We start from the raw sequence: 21926 nt of genomic DNA, 5'->3' as shown, positions 1-21926 counted from the left end.
TTACAGGCTAGATTATATTTTATATACATCATATGTATTCCCATTTTACAAAATTTCCCTGATATCGTTCCAAGATAATTTAAAAAGCCCCCTGTTTTACCACCTGGTGTGATATTCATGTGGAAGCCAAATCCCCTACCCTTGATGAAATCCCAAGTGAACACAGACACTTTTTACTGTTAACAGTAACACAGACAAAAATGTATTTTTTAAAGACTTATTTATTGTTTATGTATAAAGCATTTGCGTAGCAGGCGTGACCGTTAACATATCACACGGTGCATCGCACAGCGTCACAAAGTTACCTGGAATGAGACGATTTCTTTATATTTGCTAACAAGTCGAATACAAAAAAAAGTAATAATAATAACGGGAGGAGACAAGACAAAAGACAAGTTCAAAGAGCGGCTTGGGGTGGTCGTCACGACGACAAGGCACGGCGGTAATCAAGGAAAAGCAAAAGGTCAGATCCTGTTTCCATGGTAACAGTCTGATTCGTCGTCAGGCCAGATGCCGGAAGGAACGACACCAGTGCGCGCGCACACACACACGCACGCACACACACACACGCACACACAAATCGCAATCCCAGGGATTAAACACTGGCATCCTTAAGGTTCAGGGAGTCAGGACATCTGTAGGCGTGGTAACCATACAGGAGATGAGGACCAGCCGACGACTGTGGTAATTTAACCAGATACCACTTCAATTTTCACGTGCACGTCTCTAAACTACTGCAACAATCTTTTAGTTTTTTTTATAATTTTTTTTGCCAAAACGAAATTTTAATTTCAATATGAAATTTCCTTTGGTACGAGAATAAGGACTGCGTTACGTCTGGTGGACATCTTTTAACTCCTCAGTCGGTGAGAACAATACAATGTAAACAACCTTGCAGCTGGAAACACACACACACACGATCACACAACAATACCAACGAACAGCGTTCTTACACGTCGACGAGGCTTCCCGTTAGGCGCCAACACAATTCCCTTCATTTCTGTTTCTTTCGCAAAGCAACGCGGTAGCGCAGGCCACCTCTTCCCGGACCGCCCTACGACTTAGTTCAGCACCCGGCCTCGTCCAGGGAACACGTGGGGGGTGGGGGTGGGGGGTGGGGTGCTGTCCGCCACCCTGACATCATCCATATCCTTCCTGGTCGTGGGGGGCGCTCCGTCAAAGAGGGAGAGGGGCTGGGGGTGGGGGCGGGGAGGGTCACGGGGTCAGGGGTCAGGGCCCGTCTACGCCCGCTTCATCCCGCGGCCCATCAAGCAGGCAAACACCGTCATCACCATCTTGGGCTTGACCTCCTTCAGGTCCTCTGGAAGGGCGTAGACCCGCGCGCCGATCTTCCTCGCCATGGAAACGGCGTATCTATGGAAGGTAGGAGACGTTGTTTACCCATCAGCACTGTGGGGACCGATACAAGTGCAAATTCCATTCTATTTTCCTTTCTTAAAAAATGTACTCTGCTAACAAAGCAGGACAAAACAAGGGATTTGGTATTTTAAAAATGAGGAATTCTGTGCCAAGAACTTTGTGTGTGTGAACCAAGGTCAGGTGAAACCATCTGCACAGATTCCTCTTTAAAGACACGATGTGACATCTGAAAACTTTCTTGAACATTGGCTAGCCCTGTTATACAAGAAGCCTAAGGTATTGTTCATGTTCTTCGCCTCTGGACCTGAGGGAATCTGTCAACGGCTTTTTTGAATCTACCTCAGGCATATCTGTTCAGCTCTTTGTATTCCTGCGGTCGTGCAGGAAGAGCATGTATGGATAAAGTTGTATCGAATGGTGTCCGAGAGACTTACTTGGCGTTCTCCAGTTTATCCTCGTCCGATAGGTCGCTGGTCTTCACCAGGTCGTAGTTGATGCTGCCGGGCTGGATGGAGTCTATGAGGTCCACCACGGCCAGACTGCTGCTGATCTCCCGGTCCTGGAGGTACACGATTATCATAATGACTTATTATTACCTGATCCCAATTCATCCAACATCACCCTCAGGAATGGACCTGCTGATCGGGCTTAAAACTATCCATTTGCTACGGCGCTTTTACATCAAAATATTAATAGCAAACCAAGTTCATAACAACAATAAAATGATCAGAGAAAACTGATCATTGAAAACTGAAACCTGAAAAGCGTAAGCTCCTTGTAAAACTTTCTATCCAATAAATTGATCAGCAAGCATCCAGACTTTAATATTGTATTACTGCAGTAGACCATGAAGTAAAGAGTATTACTGCAGTACTTTGTAGAACTGGACCCACCTTAAAGCTGTTGATCTTTGACGTCTTCCCAGCATCGGCCAGGGTGCTGTTCACCCATCTGACGATGATGTCATCGTTGGCCTTCTGCCCGTCTCCCAGATCCTCCAGAACGTTCAAGGTGTACCTGGAGCGTGGAGGACAAGGCCTTCAGTCTGGGAAAACTGCAATTTTGGCAGTACTCTGCCCGTACTTCACTTTACAGTGAAGATACTGCAGCAGACTAGTTCTGTACTAGCATAGTGGTAGCACAGATATCATAGGGCTGCATTGTCAGGCGTACTCTGCCTTAATCAACGACATGACCAATCAATCAAATACATTTAAAGAGAACTGCCTAAGTTCAGAAGAAAGAAAAAGGAAAGTTCTCTTTTCCTGGAATTTCTCTTTCCTGGAAGGGTTTTGGTTACAGCTACAGATTTGATTAACGCAGCGGATCAAAGGACAACTATTCCTGGTAGAGTCTAAGTGGTTTCTAAGTGTTTTACTGGATGACCCAGGAGGGGTTCTTCACCTCCTCATCAGCTGCCAGACCAACGCCAGCGTCAGGGTGGCGTTCCCATCGTTCAGGTCCTGACCTCCGATGCCCACGAGGGAGAACTTGGCAGACTTCCCCAGATCCACCGCGTAGTTACAGTTCTCCAGCTACACAAAACAACACCATGGAGATTGTAAAAAAAAAAAAAAAAAAAAAGTACAAAACGTATATCTGTAGATCTTAAAACGCACAAAACAACGAAATACGTGTACGTGTATTTTGAAAGCATGAAATGCCACAACATACAAAACACGGCATTTCATAAACGTACAAAACACAGCATTTCGAAAAACGTACAAACAAAATCGGATATAGCCTACATAACAAAAAGTGTACACCTGACGTATACACTGACGTCTAAACAGATCCAGCAGGTCCCAAGAGATAGAGCAGGTATAAACAGAGTTGATTGACTGCGGTCTACCTTCTTCATGTTGGTCCCGATCTTGGGGTACGGGGGTCTGTTGACCTTGTTGCTCCAGTCCACAGGAACCTTGATCTTCTCATACAGCTGGAGGATGACCATCGCATCCTGAAGGTCCCTACAACACACACAAACACACCCAACTACTTTAGACACAAACAACACAAAAAGGATCATGGGACGGCCGGTGTTTGGCCTCGACTTTCGGTGTGTTAAAGGGGAGGGACCCAAGTTGTACAATGGTATCCTTTATGCAAATGAGGGCGTTGTGTTACACACATATGGCCATGGGATCAGACAACCAATGGCAGAGCCACAACACATTTCATTTCCTGGTTTAGAACTCTTCCACGGACAGCGCAGGCCTCCTGCCAGGTGAATCGTGGGTTGGAATGGCAGCAGGGTGAAGCTCTGGGTGAATCGTCTGGTACGTTTGGATGCTTGAACCAACTCGACAAGTTGATGGAACCGGAGAAGCTCGTTTTCTTACGTACCCGTAGAGATGATTGACGTGTGGGTTCACCCCCAGGGAATTCATCCAGTTCCGGAAGGTTCTCTCCTCTCGTGTCTCACCTGTAGAGCAGATGAACGATCAGACCGGGACTAAACCCTAAACCCCGTCCCCAGAGGGGTCCAGCCTCTTCTGGCCCAGGATCGAAACTTTAGATTGGAGAATGTTTGCACACCAGCTCATCTTTTAGTGCATCGGTACGTTTTAATCTTTTAGTCTACTGTAATATCAATAATGAAGGTATGAGCATAGCAACACAGTAGTTAGCTTGTGGCTATCAACCTTCAGGCAGTCTGCTCAAATCGGACAAGTAAGAGCGCTAAATATCCACATTTACATTTAGGGCATTCGTAATCGGCAGACGCCTTTATCCAAAGCGACCTACACGAAGTACATTTGTCAGAAGAAAGAAAAAATATATATCGCCTTCGCTACAGTAGGGATGTTCATAGAACCAAGTGCCAAGCAGCACTAACAATCACTAGGTTAACCCATTTCCTGTACACAACACAGGAAATGGGTTAATGGGTTGGGGGCACCACCCTAGTTGGGGGCACCACCCTAGCTAGGCGGACTCACCCTCCAGCAATCCCCAGTCGATGTCCTCCCCCTCAGGCTTGGTGAGCGCCGGGTATTTGTTGAAGAGGTTGGCCACGAACGCCAGGTTGAGCTTGGGGTTGCCGCTGACGACGTCGGTGGGCGTGACAAACTGACGGCAGCCGAGCAGGTCGGCCTGCTGCAGCATGATCTCCGCCCGCTTCAGGTCGTCCTTCTCCTGTGGGGAGCGGCACTGCGTTAGCTACGGCTAGGCTAACATCACGATGTTAGCTAGAGCTAGGCTAATGACATGATGTTGGATAGAGCTGGGCTAATTACCCGACGTTAGCTATGGCTAGGCTAACACAGCGTTAGCTAGAGCTAGGCTAACGACATGATGTTTGATAGAGCTAGGCTAACAACGGGACGTTAGCTACAGCTAGGCTACCATCATGTTGTTGGATAGAGCTAGGCTAACAACATGATGTTAGCCTAGGCTCCACAGTATGATGTTAGATATAGCTAGGCTAACAACAAAGGTTGGATCCAGCTTCGGCTACGATACGATAAGCTAAACAAGACAAAGTTAGCTGATACAACGCAAAGGCTACCGTAGCTTCATCTACAGGACTCTATACAACACTAGTACCACCCATGTTAGCCCCCGCTAAGTTACGCTGCATTAGCTCCAGATATGCTACACTAATCCAAATGGCATTACATGCAGCATAGCTACACTCGTCTACACGAAACAACACAACGCTTCCTCCAGCTACGCTAGGTTACGCCGAGCTATCTCAGTCTGGTGGAGAAACCTTACGCTGAAGCCGGCCATGCTGATGTCGATGCGCGGCTGGTCCTCCTCCGTGCCTTTAGGGGAGATCTGGTTCAGAAGGTGGAAGTACGCCCTGGAGTCCTGGAAGACGAGAGGTCAACATTATGCCCAAATTTAGTCAAAAGGCGTCTCGGTGATATGTTAAGACCGTATGTTAACGAGTGCATTCAGTGTAGGCTTTTAGTCTGTGTGCGTTCATGCGTGTATGTTTGCGCGTGGTATGCTTGTGTATATTCGCCAATAACCCTGTAAAGGAACCAATATTTTAGGAGTCAAGCACGGTAGAATGCTCCACGTCTACTGGATGCTAGCGTCATCACTACTAGCTAACATCCTGATGATCACAACATCGCGTCTCCCTGCCTTGATGTCGCCGCTGAAGTTGGAGATCTTCTGCCAGCCGGCGTTCTCCAGGTGGAAGTTAGCCCAGCGGAGGAGCAGCTCCTCTGGGGACAGCTTCATAAGGTCCTCCAGGGTCTCCCCGTCCCGGAGCAGAGCAGCGAGGGCTGGAGGGGGGAGCAGGAGAGTTATACCTTGATGGCTGAAAACACCAAACCCCCACACAACGCCTGGCGTCGGAGTAGGCCTTTCACGCGCGTGTGCACGCACCTTCGTTCCGGCTGAGCTCGATGTCGGCGAACAGGCCGATCTTGATGATCTGCCAGAGCAGACCCAGAACCAGGTGGGGTTTGCCCTCCTTCAGGTCCAGAGCTCCGATGTTCACCACGTGACATCCGATGGCCGAGGCCGAGTTCAGAGCCAGGTTCAGGTTCTCCTACAAACCACAACAGAGGAGTCAGGAGGAGGCGACGGTCACTTAATGAACGCACTTATTGTACGTTGTACGTCCTTGCAATTTATGTATGCACTTATTGTACGTTGTACGTCCTGGCAATTTATGTACGCACTTATTGTATGTTGTACGTCCTTGCACTTAAAAATAGTACTTGGCATCGTATAGCGTCTAGCTATCTTTGTTGTATACGGGGAATGGGTCAACCTTGCGTTTGTTAGTGCTTGGCACTTGGTTCTTTGAACATCCTTACTGTACCGACAGAGCTATAGTGTCGTTTCTCTTTCTTCTGACAAATGTACTTATTGTAAGTCGGCCTGGATAAAAGCGTCCGCTAAACGCCCTCAATTTAAATGTAAATGTGGTCCTCAGAACCAGCAGACAGGGCGGGTGGCGGGACCCACCTGCGTGGTGAACGGTGTCAGCTTCTTCTTGTTGATGGTCCTCTCATCGATGGTGTCTGGCACGGACAGGTTCACCATCTTACTGCGAGGGTAAGGGAGGGACTTTAGACTCGACACCTCATGTCCAGACCCAACAAAGACTTTTAGGAGAGGAGCTGCAGTAAAACAGTCATTACTTCCTCGGAAAACAGGTCATTAACACGCATCTATGCGCGTACGCTGATCCGGGGAGGCACATGACCATGCATTTATATTTAAAGGGCAATTCTGGTATTTTGAACATTGAGCCCCCTTTCTGGTATGTCGGGGATGAAAAAGATTGGTTAACACCGACATTTTTAATATTGGTCCCGTCTCCAGTATTTGGCTAATTTCGAATCGCCCCTGCCTGCTTCACAATGGCTGGCTATGGGCATTCACACACCTGTCCTTAAAACACCCCTCAACGTTCGTTTTCAGAAATGTGAAACTCACCGAGTGGTTAGTGGTGTTCGTTGATGTACCTCATGAAGTATCGTAGCGAAATACAGTTTCTGTCGCGTTTTATTTGGCATTTTGTAAATCGGCATTTTGAAAATGAAACGGAAACCGGACCGGAAACAGAAAGAGGGGGGGGGGTTGTAGTCTTTTGACAACATTAGGGCTAGAACCGAGCGAACGGAGACCGGTTTCATTTACAAAATGCACATAAGCATGCATTTATATTTTAAAAAGTTGATCACAAGTTAGTTGAAGCTACCCCACTTTCGGGTCGCGAGCCTCAGCCTGACCCCCACTAACAGACCCCGGCGGTGGCGTGGCGCGGGCGGGACTCACCAGAGCAGCACGCCATCCCCCATGGCCCCGAACAGGGCCTCCGTGGTGGGGTCCATGGGCAGCAGGTGCTGGCAGTCAGGGTCCTTCTCCAGGGCGGAGTTGATCCAGTTCACAAACGCAAAGCGTTCTTCCTCTGCACAACACATCACAGGGAGCAGGGAGATGTGTTTGACTGTTGTTGGAGACGTTAAAGGAGACATTATGCCACCAGGTCTGAGTGTGATTTGCCTTACAAGCCGTTTCGAAAATCTGCCCTCACTAGTGGGGGTGTCCACCTAGATCTGTGCTGGATATGTGCTGTGATGGATTTACTTCATTCCACTGGGTAGGCTGGTAGACTGATCTATCAGGCACAGATCTAGGTGGACACGCCCACTAGTGATGTCATATGGGGCAGATTTTCGAAAAGGCTTGTAAGGCTAATCACACTCACACCTGGTGCTACAATAAGTCTCCTTTAAGCTTTAATCCAGAGCGATGTGCAGCATATCACAGATGTCTTTGAGGAGCACGTAGGTTTTTGTGGACCAGACCCTTTGGGCTGGGAGTCTACAACCCAACGACTAAACTATCCTGGCCTGTTCCCTCATCTCGAGATGCAGACGAGAACGGCCCCAAGTCTACGGCCTTCCCCTGCTCTGGAGAAGGGGAAGGAGCATCACCCCAACAACTGCCATGTCTGTGAGAAACCAGACCAGGGTGTCTAGATCCTACTAGACCAGGGTGTCTAGATCCTATTAGACCAGGGTCTCTAGATCCTATTAGACCAGGGTCTCTAGATCCTATTAGACCAGGGTCTCTAGTCTCTAGGTCCAGCTCGAACAAGTCTCTGGTCTCTAGGTCCTGCTAGACGGAGTCTCAGAGAGGCTGGTCCTACCAGACCCAGGTCTCAGTCCTCCCCAAACCCAGGCCTCAGGTCTAGGTCCTACCAGAGAAGGAGTGCTGGGTTCCTTCGCTGGACTGTTCAGAGGTTCCCCCAATGGCCAGGATCCCCTCCTTCCTGTTGATGGCCTTCCTGAAGCTCTTGGCGATCTCTCCATTCTTCAGCTCCTGGAAGATCTGTTGGAGAGACGCGTCTTTTACATCGGGTTGACTTTGTGCTCTGAGTAACTGTTCGTCTTCACTGCAAATTAGGCCTATGACCTCGTTTAGGGAGAGAGACAGACAGACAGACAAAAGATGAACAGAGAGAGACCGAAAGAAGTGAACAGAGAGAGACAGACAGGCAGAGAGAGAAAGAGACCTATAGAGAGACTGACATAGATAGACAAACAGACAGAAACAATGCCATCTTTGAAGTGTCTTTGTAAATACATTGACTTTCTGCCTCACTGTGTAGTCCTGTGTTTTATCGACGTTGTTCTGGGAGCAGCTCTGGCTAACGGTGTCCTCAGCTCTGACTCACAGCTCTGACCGCTGGACTGCAGGAGGCAACAGGAATGTCTGCTCGCCATGAGAGGACCGCAGGCACTGGTTGAGTTACTGCTGCTTTAACACACGACAACCCAAAACTAAAACACGGCCAAAAAGCTGAAAGCAGAGCCCTGTGTTCCAGCGCTAATACTCGTTATACGACGAGGACGGACAAAGTCATGTTCCCCTCAAGTAAAGAAAGCGGTACACTTTACTTCCTTTTGAAAGCTATATTACTAATATACACGGTGTACCAAACAGTATATCGAAGCTTTGCTTGTTCTCACTTCTCCATCTCTACGGATAAAAGCGTCTAAATCTACATGTAAATGTGTGTTGAGAGGATACAAAAGATCCATTGTGGCGCGCTGTTTTATTCTCTTCTGCAGAATGAAAGAATAGAAATGGAAGAGGAAGAGGAGAGAGATGAGGTAAGCTAGGAGATGTGAACATTCCTGTTCTACGTGAAACACTCCAAACCACCGTGGAGACGCTGGTTTCCTAGCCTCCATCGGACGATGCTGTTCAGAAATGGTTTTACCCGCACACCACCACAAACACAAACCCTGCCTGAAATAGAGAGGCCACCAGGACAATCATGACCGAGCAGAGAGAAACCCTTTTTCCGCTCATTGTGCACAGTCATCTAAATGTACCCACGTTCAGACGATATTCATGTTCTGGGGGCGCCGCCTTTCCGCCAACAAGTTAGCAGCTCTTTATCTTTTCATCAAGCCGTGAAAAGTTAAGACATTCCTCCAAAGTAGCTCATAAGAATGCCATTATTTTTATCTATCTGGTTTTGTACCGCTAAACGATAACCGACATTGTTATGGAAGCGTCGTGCGATAAAATAGCAGAGTATCTGGAAAAGCGCTTGTCTCATCTGAACACGCTATGAAAAGCACCTTAAATAGAAGCCAACAGCAGAGCTCTCCACATCCTGTCCGCACACATTCAGGACTCCACATTCAGGAGCTAACCTCAACATATTTCAGGATGCCAGGCTGTGACTGTTGACTTTACCAAGAGGAACACTGTGTGTGCTGTTCACATTTCAACCTCCAACAGAAAGAGTTCAATGTGGAGTTTAAAAAACAAGCGTACTACAGTACTACCATTAAGGTACAGCAACATAGTACTGCAATACTACCAACAGTATAGTACAGTACTAAGATTAGACTGTACTGGAGTACAGTATCACAGGAATAGCGCTACGGTACAGAGGCTGTCCTGTCCCTCCCATCGTCTAGCAGGAAACCAGACACTGGAACACACACCACTTTGCTGGCCTCATTTCCTCCTTCCCAAACTCTGACTGTGTGTGTGTCTGTGACTGTATGAGAGTGTGTGAGTGAGACTGTGTGTCTGACTGTGCATGTTAGGGGAGTATGTTGTGTATGCGAGTCCGGTGTGTGTGGGCGAGTGGGAGTAAGCGTGTGTGTGGGAGGATTGTAGGGGAGTATGTTGTGTATCTATGCAAGTCCGGTGTGTGTGTAGGAGTGTGTGTGTCCTTGAGGGTTGCAGGGGGTTACCCTGCACCCAGGGACTGCTCCCCTCCTAAGTCCCTCTCTAAGTGGTCCGGGCAGGCTCAGCGCCCCTCCTAGGAGAAGTAGGCAAAGTCACCCGCCTCACAACAGGGAAGCTCTATCAGCAAACTGGCCAGACCGGCTCCACAGGTCCTTTCTGGACCTGTTCCGAGCAGAGGGCCAGGTATACAGTCGGCACACGGGCTGCAGGCATACCCACTGCTGACGCGTTCACAAACACACGCGTGACGCACTACGCAAGACCAGTCATGATTTTTTTTTCTATCAATCAGAGAGGATTACATGCATACACACACACCTAGGAGTGCCTACTTAATCACCCTTAGGTGTGCCAGAAATAACACGCATTTTACTCATTACTACTCGATGATTTCCTAACAACCTTCTAATATATCACATAACCTTGGTTTGCTCGTTTTGTGTAACCAGTATCTGTCGGCCCCATCGCCCTCCTATCGCCCTGGGGAGGAGGACCGTCTCCTGGGTTCTCCTCCAGGGTTCTCCTCCAGGTCTCCCCTCTGGTTTGGGAGGTTCTCCTCAAGTCTTTAGAGGGCTATGGGTTAGGGGGTCGTATCATGAGGGCTGTGTAGCCCTTGGCGACCAGAACTAGGCCTAAGGGCAGGACTAGTTAAAAACACAACTGGACATACCGACACAAACTCGTCGAAGCTGATCAGGTTGTCGTTGTTGCGGTCCAGCCTCTGGATGATCTCCCGGACCCGGAACCCTGGCAGAGGCAGGTTGGCCTCCTTGAAGAGGTCATGGAGCTCGAAGGCTGAGATGGAGCCGTTGCTGTCCAGGTCTGTAGGAGCAGGGACACGGTCAGGGTCGGGGTCACACAGAGTCAGGGTCAGGGTCACACAGAGTCAGGGTCACACAGGGTCAAGGTCAGGGCCACTCAGGGGCAGGGTCATGGTCACTCAGGGTCAGGGTCAGGAGGGTCAAGGTCAGTGTTAGGAGCAGGGTCACCCAGGGTCACGACAGAGGAGCCATAGAACACGACTTTGGTCAGACGTAACTACTTATTCTACCCATGTAAATTATATTTTCTGTGCCTTTCTCTAGACCGCATTAGAAACAATACCGCGTGTGGAAGGGGCAGCTTCCACATGCAAGGTTACTTTGACATTCAATGAAATGACTACAAGTTTTAACTTGCATTAAATATGTTTTTAAAGTCTTGATTTGAGAGATACACATATTTAGACTGGAGAAGTATGGACTCTTCAAACCTCTTCTGGGGATTTCATTATTAAGTGTGCCTTGTAGTCTTTGTTTGTGTTTGATGGACTATAGTATGTCTTTATCGACCGGAGAGGGAGTGATTGAGTGAGTGAAGGGTAAGTGAGTGTGTGACTGGCATAGGACCATAGGTCCTATGCGGTCGCTACAAGGTGTATTTCCTACATGCTCAGTTTTCTTGCATGTTGAGCTACCAATTGAACTCTAATTAAGCCAATAATTAAATATCTAAACCATTGGAATACACATAAAGCATGTATGAAAAAAGGCGTTGCATTAACATTCATACGCTGCCATGGGTCAAACTTACCAACTCTCGCAAAGGCTTCTCTCAGGTCCTCCAGCTCCTCTTTGGGTATTTTTCCTGCCATGTCCCCTGATTGGCTTAGCTGGGTGCGGCTTGTGATTGGCTTTGATGGGTCCTGTTGACACACAACATGAGAAACCCTGAATCAGGGCCTCGGTCTGCAGACGGCAGCAGGGAGATGGAGATTAGCTGATCCTCCCGCACCTCTCCCTAAATAACCCAGACACCGTTATCGCTACTGATAGCTCCCAGCCCACCAGGTACTGCTGCTAGCCATCAGCCTAGTCAGTGCTAACATTAGCACAAACCCTAGCAGGCACTCCTGCTAGATACCACTCTAGTCTGGGCTTATGTTAGCATCCCCCCCTGTCAGGTACCGCTGCTAGCCATCAGCCCAGCCAGCAACAACGCTAGCCACCACCTAAGTTAGAGGCCGCTGTAAGTAGCAAGCAAGGCTTCTGTGTTTAGCCCAGCTAGCGAAGCTCCTGCGTTTAGCCCAGCTAGCGAAGCTCCTGTGTTTAGCCTAGCTGGTCACTGCAATCGGTGATCTGACTCACCTCCCTGGCAGAAGACCTTATAATAACACAACAGGACAGACTCAGACTTACTGGACTCAGGTCCGCAGACCTGAAAACCCCCGGTCCAGTCACTCTGAAGTGAGTCATAACCGCTTGGCCTAAAACCAACAGCTTTGGAAAAAGAGCTGATGCATCAAATAACAGATTGCTCGTAAAAATACAAAACTCACTTCAGGCTCTTGGACAGAACTGTTGAACTTTACAAGGCCGCTGTTTCACCCTCCTACCGGTAGAGGCTGACCTACCCATCGCAAATCTGGTTGGACACTCCCCCGTGTGATGTCACTAAGGGGTCAATGTTGATATGGCTAATCAACATCCCCCCTGTCGGGGGAAATAGGGACCCTACCAATAGTATTGTGTCCAGCAAGAAGGAATTACTACTAAATTATGTGACACGGCATGCAGTCTACGATAGCAGCAGATAGCAGGACCAACCGTTATGCTAGCGATGCTCACGGTTGAAACAATGAAACCATGGTTACAAGGAGAGAGATCAGACAGACCATCTCGACGGATACGAAAGGTTGCCCCCCTTCCCCACTCAAAACAGGAACTAACCTCAACAGGTGCGAATGAAAACCAAAAGGGGAACAAACCGACACAGGTGTGAGCACCAAACAGGAACCAAAACATCTACCTGTAGGAACACCAAACAGGAACACGCATCGGTGCATGACCGCTAATCAGGAACCCACATCTACGAGTCACAACATCCAATCAGGACGCCCGGGGCTGTATCCGAGCGAGTCATCCGTGTTCTGGGTTTCAGAACCCATCTGCGATCCCGTTCAAAAACACGACATTCCTCCGGGAACTCCTCTGAATGGGCTGCGGGAGCAGGAATGCACCCTGGTTAAACGGGGTGACCACGCTCCAGAAGTCGAGCCGGAGGGAGCAGGGAACGCTCACTTCCTGCCCCCCCCCCCCCCCCCCCCTCAGTCTCTCAACTCCCAGAACCCACTCCCAGAAAACACAGCATTCCTCCTGGAGAACACAAAATGTCTTCAAACTCAACTGATCCGGGGGCTTGGACAACCAGCAGTTCAGGCTAGGGCTGTGGCCCACTCTGGAGGCTTCCTCCCCTGGTTAACCTGATGAACCGTCCACACTGTCTCATTTATAAATACCAGACACTCACCACAAGTTACCAGAGGATAACATTTTGACTTTCTCTGACAAGAGGCCAAGAACAATGTTGCTGACATTGAACGGAAAACAGAATAGCAACCAAAGGGTTCTGAGGCTTGATGCAGTGTGTGGACTGCTTCACCTGACGTACCACCAAGGAGATGAACCCATTAAACGTAATAACATCGTGGTTTCTTTCATGGCCGTCAGAGGGTAAACGGAGAACATGAACGCAATAGCCCGTGGCAGAGGGCCCTTCAATGTTTACACTCAATACTTTCAGTGTCATTTACGTCACGCTGCCATTTTCGCCGCAACCATGTTGACTACAATATGAACGCCCGCCTTTACCGCTGCTGAAAATACAAGAATTGTTCAGAGGTCATAAATCAGCGTAAACACTGGACCGGGCCCATTGTGGGGCTGCCGAGCTATTCTACCCTCCTGGGTTCAGCCCGTGGTCCCCTGGTACCACAAGCACACATTCAGACACGCAGACAATGGACAACCGCTGGGAGACCGCAAGCGCTTCCGTGAATGAAGCTATTGATGGTATTCAGGAAGGGTATGATTAGGGAGCGACCATTAGGAGCACGGGAGGTGACTCAGGTTTCAACTACAGGCCGTTGGGTTGCGTTTCTGATTGCTGCTGAAAAAAACCCCCCCACGCATGCCATCACGGGCCATCACGGGCCGCTGACGGATAAGATTTACTTTGAGTCCCTGTGAATACCAAATGACAGCTTCCACACGGCGCTCCCAATTCGGGGCAATTACAAAAACCCTGACCAAGGCAGTAGGAAAATGACGAGGCGGACTTGTCTATATTTACCCTGCCCTCATAAGGCTGTGAAAAGGAGACTTCTGGCGTGTCTGGACCATGTAATAAAGAACTACAAACATTACCTCATCTGCCAGCCCTCGTCACTGCCAGGGCATGGGGGGGGGGGGGGACCAGCTCAGGCACAGCCGCACCCCGGGCCCAGATGGCGACTGACAACTGGGTAGGGGGGGTAGTATTGGTAGAAGTAGAAGAATGGAGGGCTTGTCAGCGCCGTCGTAAACCAGGGCGACAGATCTCGTGAGGATCAGCAAGTGTGCCCCGGGCAGCCGGCTCTGGGACAACAGTTGTCCCGGCCGTTGGACAGCTGGAGGGAGGGAGGACACACACACACACACACACACACACACACACACACACACACACACACACACACACACACACACACACACACACACACACACACACACACACACACACACACACACACACACACACACACCTCTCCTGGGCGTTGTACGGTTGTATGGTACATCGCACACGTCACTGTTGTTTAAATGTAAAGGGAGGTAGCTGATTTTCTGCATGCGAACGAACGAACAAAAGAACACAATATGATCCAATACCAAAACAAACCAGAACGACCAGAGCAAATCATGCATGCATGCATGAACAAAACCATTTCGGTTGAACTATTCCGCCGTCGACATGGAGGAAACTTAATGAGATCTACAGTATTATAGCCTGAATGTTTTAACATCTACACAGGAAGCGTGGTCAATCGTTAAAACAACAAAACAACCCAAGTAGCAGGCGAGCAGTGAAAAAGTACAGGCCTCAAATGCCCCGCCCGAAAACGGTTCTCCGTGGCCTCTAATGGTGCTGCCGGTCAATTAAAAGTTTAGAGTGGTTCCCAGATGGCGGAGGAGAAGGGCGCGCTGACTCACTCCGCGCCCTCAGCCTTCCTTCCACTCAGAAACATGGGACATGTGGGGCACACACACGCATACAAATAGACTGCGCGCCCCTCCCTAGCGTGCTGCGCTTGATGTGCACACGCCCGTCTGCAGGAACACAACACTCCTCCAGCGGCTGTGTCACAATCACATGCAGATGTGAGGCGAAACAGGCCCGCCGAGACTGATGATGGACGCAGCGTTTAGACGCCAAAACGCCCGCCCTGCCCCGCCCCGTCTGACGGGAAGTGATAAGCAGAACCGTGCTGACAGGTATGGAAGTGGTGGCAACGAGCAAACAAACTCAGTTTACACAAGTGAACACTGAGCGCAGTGTCGCCACGGCACATTGTAAACCGGCTGATACAAATGCAAAGGGACGCCTGTGGCCATAGCTAACCTTAACAAGGGTATCTTTTTCTTTATGAGTGCAGTACAGTAATGCAAAGTTAGCCGCTGGGGAAGGTGTCCCCTGGAATCTTTGAGATGCCACCCAGGAATGTAATTAGACTTGTTTCTGAGGCTGGACGCCTGGCTGCCACTCCCACACTAACAGTTTACGAATGTAATGAACTAAACTATTCTTTGGCCTACTACAGGTATATCAGGTTATAGTTCTTCCTCCAAGGCAACTCACACTAATAGTTAGCAACTACATTCTTCTTCTTGAGAAAATAATTCACCTAGCCTAGTCAGGTCAAGTCCATATCATACTTGAACTGAACAATACTTCTAGAGGCCCAAGTATGAACCCAAGCCTTTGGGTCTTCTCCCAATCCAGTCTATGATATTTACCAACAAACGGTTCAGCCCATGCCAACAGCAGAGATGCAAATAGCCCTACAAAATAGGCTTAGAGTGAAAAAAAGCGAAGGAAGGATAGCGACGGCAGACAAGACCGGAGTGTAAATAGCGTGCCGGCTAAGCCCCGAACAAAGCGCACCTGTGCAGGGAGCCTGTTGATGAAGATGATGATGACACGGACCTGGAGGATGGAGTGAAACGTAAGAAGCCTCCAATGTCTCTCTCAATGGCCGCCTTTCACCATCCGCACTCAGGTTCATACCGCCGGGAGCATGGGGAGAATTAGTGACCCCCAACTTAGGACTAGAAGACCGCAAATACCAATCACCTTGAGGGGGAAGAGAGATCTGAGTCTCTACCTGCAGTGACGTCATGGGTCGGAACTTTTGGGACCTTTCGATGCGACATAACTTAATTACTTACAGTTATTGATAACTGTAAGTAATTAAGTTACTGACAGTTATTAATTAAATAACTCTAAGTGTACATTGTCAACACGGGTCAATCAATATATATTCTTGTTCGACATGGTGCAAACAACTACACCTAAAATGTGTCTCAGTCACGACAACAAATGGACAACAAACGATGGAACTTGTGTTCCATCTAAAAAGGGGACACCACAATGTGTAGACCACGCCACTAGCGGTTAACTCAACCCGCAGGTGAGGAGCGTTCACCTGTTTAAACAAAAAAGCCCTGGCCCCTGTTGTGATGAGCCGCTAAACCAGCCGTTCAGAGTCAACAGAAGAACCATGGCTGAGCGCCCACTACGTACACTGGGGAGGGGTAGGATTCAAAGCCGTTTAACCACCGTGTCGGCGATTATGGACGTTATTAAATTACTGATCTCAAGTAGGCCTACCAGGCTGCAGCCATTCAATAATGTCCATAATCACTGATATAATTCTCCATAATCACTGAAGTACCAGGCTTCAACCAGCCCTGGTGCAGTACTTGAGATCAGTGATTCAATAACGTCCATAATCACTGATCTCAACTACCAGGCTGCAACTTGAGACCAATGATTTAATCAAGTCAATAATCACCGCAGACTCCCGGTTATCCTGTCCGGAAAAGGTTCACGCAGGATCACCGATGCTCTTTGAAAAAAAACTTAAAATTACATTAAAGTGTGACTTGGTTACCTTTCAAATGGTTTAAATTAAGTTCACTAGTAAGAGCTGTTTAATGTCCTCCTATTGCATATCGTCGCACCGTTTGCTTTGAGATATTGATCACAGCACCAGTAGTAGGGGAGAGCCGGGTCGATTGAAACACGGGACGATTGAAACACAGCGATTTACTCGAAAACCACGCAAGGCTTTCACGTCAAAATTCGTCACTACGTTCAGCAAGCAAGACTGACCAACCCCGGGAAATTTCATGTAATGACGTCACGCCGTTCAGATGTTATCCCGCGAACCTGTTTTCGAGAGCTGTAAGTAAAATCCTTCCTGCGGTAGTTTTTTTGTAATAAATAGTTGTATTTTTTTGTTTCATGCCATAATAATATCACTATACAACAGATGAATTAGTATTTAAACCTGTGATAAAGTGTGCAATGTCACAGTTTTGAAGTTTAGAGGTAAAAAAGGTTTAAGTGTCAGTAGTCGCTGGCGGGACGATTGAAACACCTGTTTCAAACGTCCCGCACATACCATGCGTAATTACGCGAACATTGAACGATCATTACCTGTATAAATCACAGAATTAATCAATGTTTTGCAATGAATAATTATTGCTTTGAATTAATAACATATTTTGAATGAACAAAACGTGTTTATCACATGCATCAACAGATTATTACCGAGTGAAAAATGCCGCGCTTGAGAAGGAGAACCACCTCCCGTGGGCAGGTTCCTGCATGGGTGTATTCCAGGGCCTGCAGCGAGGTCAATTCTGGGAGCTCAGTGAGGCAGGCAGCGTTGGCCAACAACATTAACCATGTGACGTTGTCACGCTACCTCAAGCGGAGGGCAGAAGAGGGCAGTGAAGCGGCTAGGTCCCCTGGCTATAACCCACACAATAGGGTTTTTAACGCAGCGCAGGAGGGAAAGGTCAGGGACTACCTGAAGAGGGCAGCAGCCATTTATTTTGGGCTCACCCCTAATGAGGTCAGTGTTGTGAAAAGGGCTACATAAGTTGTAGGACAGGCACACAAGTATGCTATGCACATGCTTTAATTAATAAATATGATTTAATAAATATGAACAAATAACATAAACATAAACATCAACTTTTTATGACCCCTTCAGGTCAGAAAATTTGCCTTTGAGCTGGCAGTCCACTTCAGCTGCCCATTCCCTGCATCCTGGTCGAGGAAGAGCATGGCGGGGAAGGACTGGTTCACCTCCTTCATGGAGCGCAGTGGCAGCCTCTCCCTTCGGCGTCCAGAGGCCACTAGCCAACAGCGATTGTCCAGCTTCAACCAAACAAATGTAAACTTGTTCCACCAAAATTTAAAGACGGTGCTGGAACGGCACCAGTTCCAGGCCAAGGACATTTGGAACATTGATGAAACCGGTATTTAATATGAACTTTATTAACAAAAAACACAACTATATACACACAACTATATATATATACACAACTATACTCACACAACTATTTACAGGGGTCACCACTGTCCAGGTGCCAGACCGTGTCGTCGCCCAGATGGGGCAGAAGCAGGTCGGGTCAGTGACCTCAGCGGAGAGGGGGACCCTGGTCACAGTTGCCCTGGCAGGCAATGCGCAGGGCGACCTTGTTCCGCCATTCTTCATCTTCCCCCGTAAGCGGTTCAAAGACCACTTCCTGAGGGGTGGACCCGTTGGCTGTGCAGGCAGCGGCAACCCAACTGGCTGGATGAAGGAGCCAGACTTCCTCCTGTACCTGGCCCACTTCACCAGGCACACCCGTGTGTCCAAGGAGTCGAAGCTGCTCCTCCTGCTGGACAATCACCCGTCCCACCTGTCAATTGCAGCAATTGATTACTGCAGAGCTAATGGCATAGTGCTGCTGTCATTCCCTCCCCACTGCACCCACAGGTTGCAGCCAATGGACATTAGTGTCTTCGGCCCCCTAAAGGGGTACGTAAACAGTGCGGCGGACAGGTGGATGAGGAGCCACCCAGGGATCAACATCTCCATTTATGATGTGCCCTCCATCGTTGCTGAAGCCTTACCAAAGGCTGCGACAGTGAACAACATCACCTCCGGGTTCTCAAGTCCAGGGATCTGGCCTTTTAACCCCTCTGCGTTTGAGGAAAAGGACTTCGCCGGAGCCTATTCCACAGACCGTCCTCCTCCCCAGGCTTCGGGTGACGAGGTCAGCGCTTCTCCAGGTGCCACTTCAGGTAGGAACACTTCATCAGAAGCAACAGAGGATTAAACAGAGTTCATAATAGATAAGTAAATAGTCCCATAAGTCCAAGTTCATAAAAAAAGTCCATAGGGTAGTGAACGGCAGAGAAGCTGCTAGACCACCAGGCCACAACTCTCACATCAGGGTATTTAACCAGGATCAGGAGGGTGAGTTTATAAACATTTATTTAAAAGTGTGTATTTTTTTAAATGTGTCCTTTGGCAGGCATGGATGTACCTGATCGAGCTGCCGGGCCTGACGAAGCTGTCCGGCCTGAGGGAGAGGCCGTTGAGTTCAGCCCGGACATCGTCCGGCCTTACCCTAAGGCCGGACCTAGAAAGATCACAAAGAGAAGAGGGAGAAAGAGGCAAGTGGAGTTACTCTTGCATCTCATATCTTGTCTGGACTTCCTTTGTCTACAGTCATGTAGACCTACCACATTTAAAGTAATTCAATTATCATTAAAACGTCCAATTTAACGTTTTCAGGACAACTGCTATACTTACGGACACCCCGGTGAGGGCTGCTTTAGAGGCGGAAAAGCAGGGAACTGGGAAGCAGCGTCGTCCCGCTAAGCAGCCTCCCTCCTCTCGGGCTCCCAAGAAGAGGCTGTTCTCGCCCGCTCCTGATGCCGGAGTTGCCACCTCAGCTGCTCCTCCCACCATCACCTGGCCCGCTGATGGAGTCAGCCCCACCTTAGGCCTAGTTTGTCCTGTTCCGGAGGCAGCAGAGTTCACCACCATTGCTGCCTCCACTTCTCCAATTTATTTAGGCCTATCCAGCGAGGACGTCAGCTGCCTCGTGTGCTCCGAGCTCTTCAGCGCCTCGATGCCTGGGGAAGAGTGGGTCCAGTGTGTCTTTTGTTATAAGTGGTCGCATGAGGCTTGCACCGACGGGAGTGCACACTACCTGTGTCACCTGTGTGACAAAGAATAAAAATATTCAGCCTACTATACTGTCCATGTGTCTGCACTAGTTTGCAGTGGAAATACTGTAAATGTAGGCCTACAGCACAATTCAGTTAACATTCTAGACTGATTAACTAACTAACTATTAGGCCTGGGTTAGGCTATGAGTGGGAGCTGGGCTATTAAATATTTCGCTGGGTAGGCCTACTTTTCGTCCATGATTGTAACGCATCCAAAATAACAACGGCTACATTAAATTATGACAATAATAATTGAATTTAGTGGACATGCACACTTAAAAACTGCTGGGTATAAGCTATAGGCTAGCCTTCTACACCCTTGCTCTTGGTCATGACACATGGCATGCCGATTTATCTTTTTCTCCAGCCATTACCATCAATCAGCTAGAGTGCAATCTTAATCAAAGTTCTGCTTGTTATATGATTTCAACATAATGTTCATGTCAATGTGCAGACTATTACACAATATTTATCAGATAAAATAAGTTTAGCCACTTACCTGTCCACAGAGACTCCGGATGCTTCTGTGCGCCAGGCTGTGCGTGTCGAAAAGAAATTAACCCTGTGCGGCGCTTGGATAAATTTCCGCTGTAACAGGTCTCGTGATATCCTGTTGACCTGGTCGTTTTTGTTTAAAATAAATAAAAGGATGTTCAACTGGGTATCCTTAAACATGACTTAGGACAGGGAAATAAGTAAATTTAATGCAAATGTAGTCGTCCAAAAGAAGAAAGGTGAGTTTTAATCGAAATGTGCATCTTGATAATTACGCACGGGCCAAAAATATATTTTGACCTATTTATATGATGCGGAATTATGTGAGATTTTAGCAATGACGAGTAAACTAGTATGTTGTCTAGTATGTTGCATAAAAACAAGAGTAAGGGCAATAGATTCTTTTTAAAATATGCTGTTTCAATCGTCCCGCATGTGTGTTTCAAACGTCCCTACTAGGCGGGGCGTTTGAAACAAATGTCAACTAACGTTCAAAGTTAAAAAGCAGCTCGATCGTCCAACATATGTATTAAATTTCACTTGTAACTAAGAGAACACACCTGTGAGTTGTTGATCACATGTTAAAATTATTTGTATACGTAACGTCATCTTTGAAAAAGACGTTTAACTGAAAAGTGTTTCAATCGACCCGGCTCTCCCCTAATTCAAATTGAGACACTTTGTTCACCCTAGAAACCAGTCGGACCATCTCATGGCAATTTTGCGGCGAGGAAGCCACCGAACAGGACATGCATGTTTTATACCACCACCCAAGCTCTGGTTTACATCCAGCAAACAACAAAAAAAGACAATTCTGGCAGAAATGTCGGAGTAATAGCAGAAAGCAGGCAAACCATATCATACCGTGCGTTACTGCCCAACTTCAAAAAGCATTCGATACTTTCGCAGCTTTTTATCCAGAAAGTGTTTCTTGCTTTTACTTGCGATGCGCTGTGAGTTTCCAGACAGCTTCCAGTGTGGAGCGGAGATCCGTCCTCCCGCGTCCACGTAGAGGCCTAGTAGAGCGGCTGGAATGTTCCCCCGCCCCGCCGCTCTGACGCGGTCCCCGTGGGTCCGGGCCAACCAAATAATTGATTAAGCATGTTGCTTCTGGTGTTTACATACAATGTTCTAGACAGTCAGACAAAACATTGTATAAGACTTGAAACGTAACGGATTAATGCAATTTTATTATATTTATTTAGTTGAAAATCCTTTCTTTTGAGGGATATAGCCTACTTTGAAGTTTAAGTGGAGGAAAATGTACA

At 48.1% G+C, this 21926-nt stretch overlaps 2 protein-coding genes across 4 annotated transcripts; one reads left to right on the top strand and one right to left on the bottom strand.

Moving 5' to 3' along the window:
• Window positions 1-203: 203 nt before the first annotated feature.
• Window positions 204-21717, bottom strand: pls3 (plastin 3 (T isoform)). Of its 3 annotated transcripts, none has more exons than XM_030360417.1 (16): window positions 21523-21717; window positions 11644-11755; window positions 10742-10893; window positions 8058-8187; window positions 7129-7261; window positions 6313-6394; window positions 5725-5890; window positions 5479-5621; window positions 5101-5196; window positions 4323-4518; window positions 3727-3805; window positions 3233-3350; window positions 2785-2915; window positions 2274-2397; window positions 1815-1939; window positions 204-1374 (listed from the first exon to the last, which is right to left on the bottom strand). In XM_030360417.1, the coding sequence occupies exons 2-16, from the start codon at window positions 11702-11704 to the stop codon at window positions 1242-1244; spliced, it is 1869 nt and encodes a 622-aa protein (XP_030216277.1). In that variant the 5' UTR covers window positions 11705-11755; window positions 21523-21717; the 3' UTR covers window positions 204-1241. The 3 variants fall into 3 exon arrangements, with proteins under 3 accessions (XP_030216277.1, XP_030216280.1, XP_030216278.1); XM_030360420.1 differs by lacking the exon at window positions 21523-21717 and adding an exon at window positions 17039-17059; XM_030360418.1 differs by lacking the exon at window positions 21523-21717 and adding an exon at window positions 12859-13065.
• Window positions 17148-20188, top strand: LOC115546721 (uncharacterized). The gene is made up of 5 exons (XM_030360421.1): window positions 17148-17331; window positions 18149-18416; window positions 18508-19227; window positions 19461-19602; window positions 19724-20188. Exons 2-5 carry the CDS (start codon window positions 18221-18223, stop codon window positions 20169-20171), a joined length of 1506 nt encoding a protein of 501 aa, XP_030216281.1. The 5' UTR covers window positions 17148-17331; window positions 18149-18220; the 3' UTR covers window positions 20172-20188.
• Window positions 21718-21926: the final 209 nt, after the last annotated feature.

The sequence above is a fragment of the Gadus morhua genome, chromosome 7, assembly GCF_902167405.1.
Source record: "Gadus morhua chromosome 7, gadMor3.0, whole genome shotgun sequence".
NCBI classification, from domain to species: domain Eukaryota; kingdom Metazoa; phylum Chordata; class Actinopteri; order Gadiformes; family Gadidae; genus Gadus; species Gadus morhua.
Note: the sequence above shows the minus strand (reverse complement) of the source record. Positions and strands in the feature narration are given on the sequence as shown.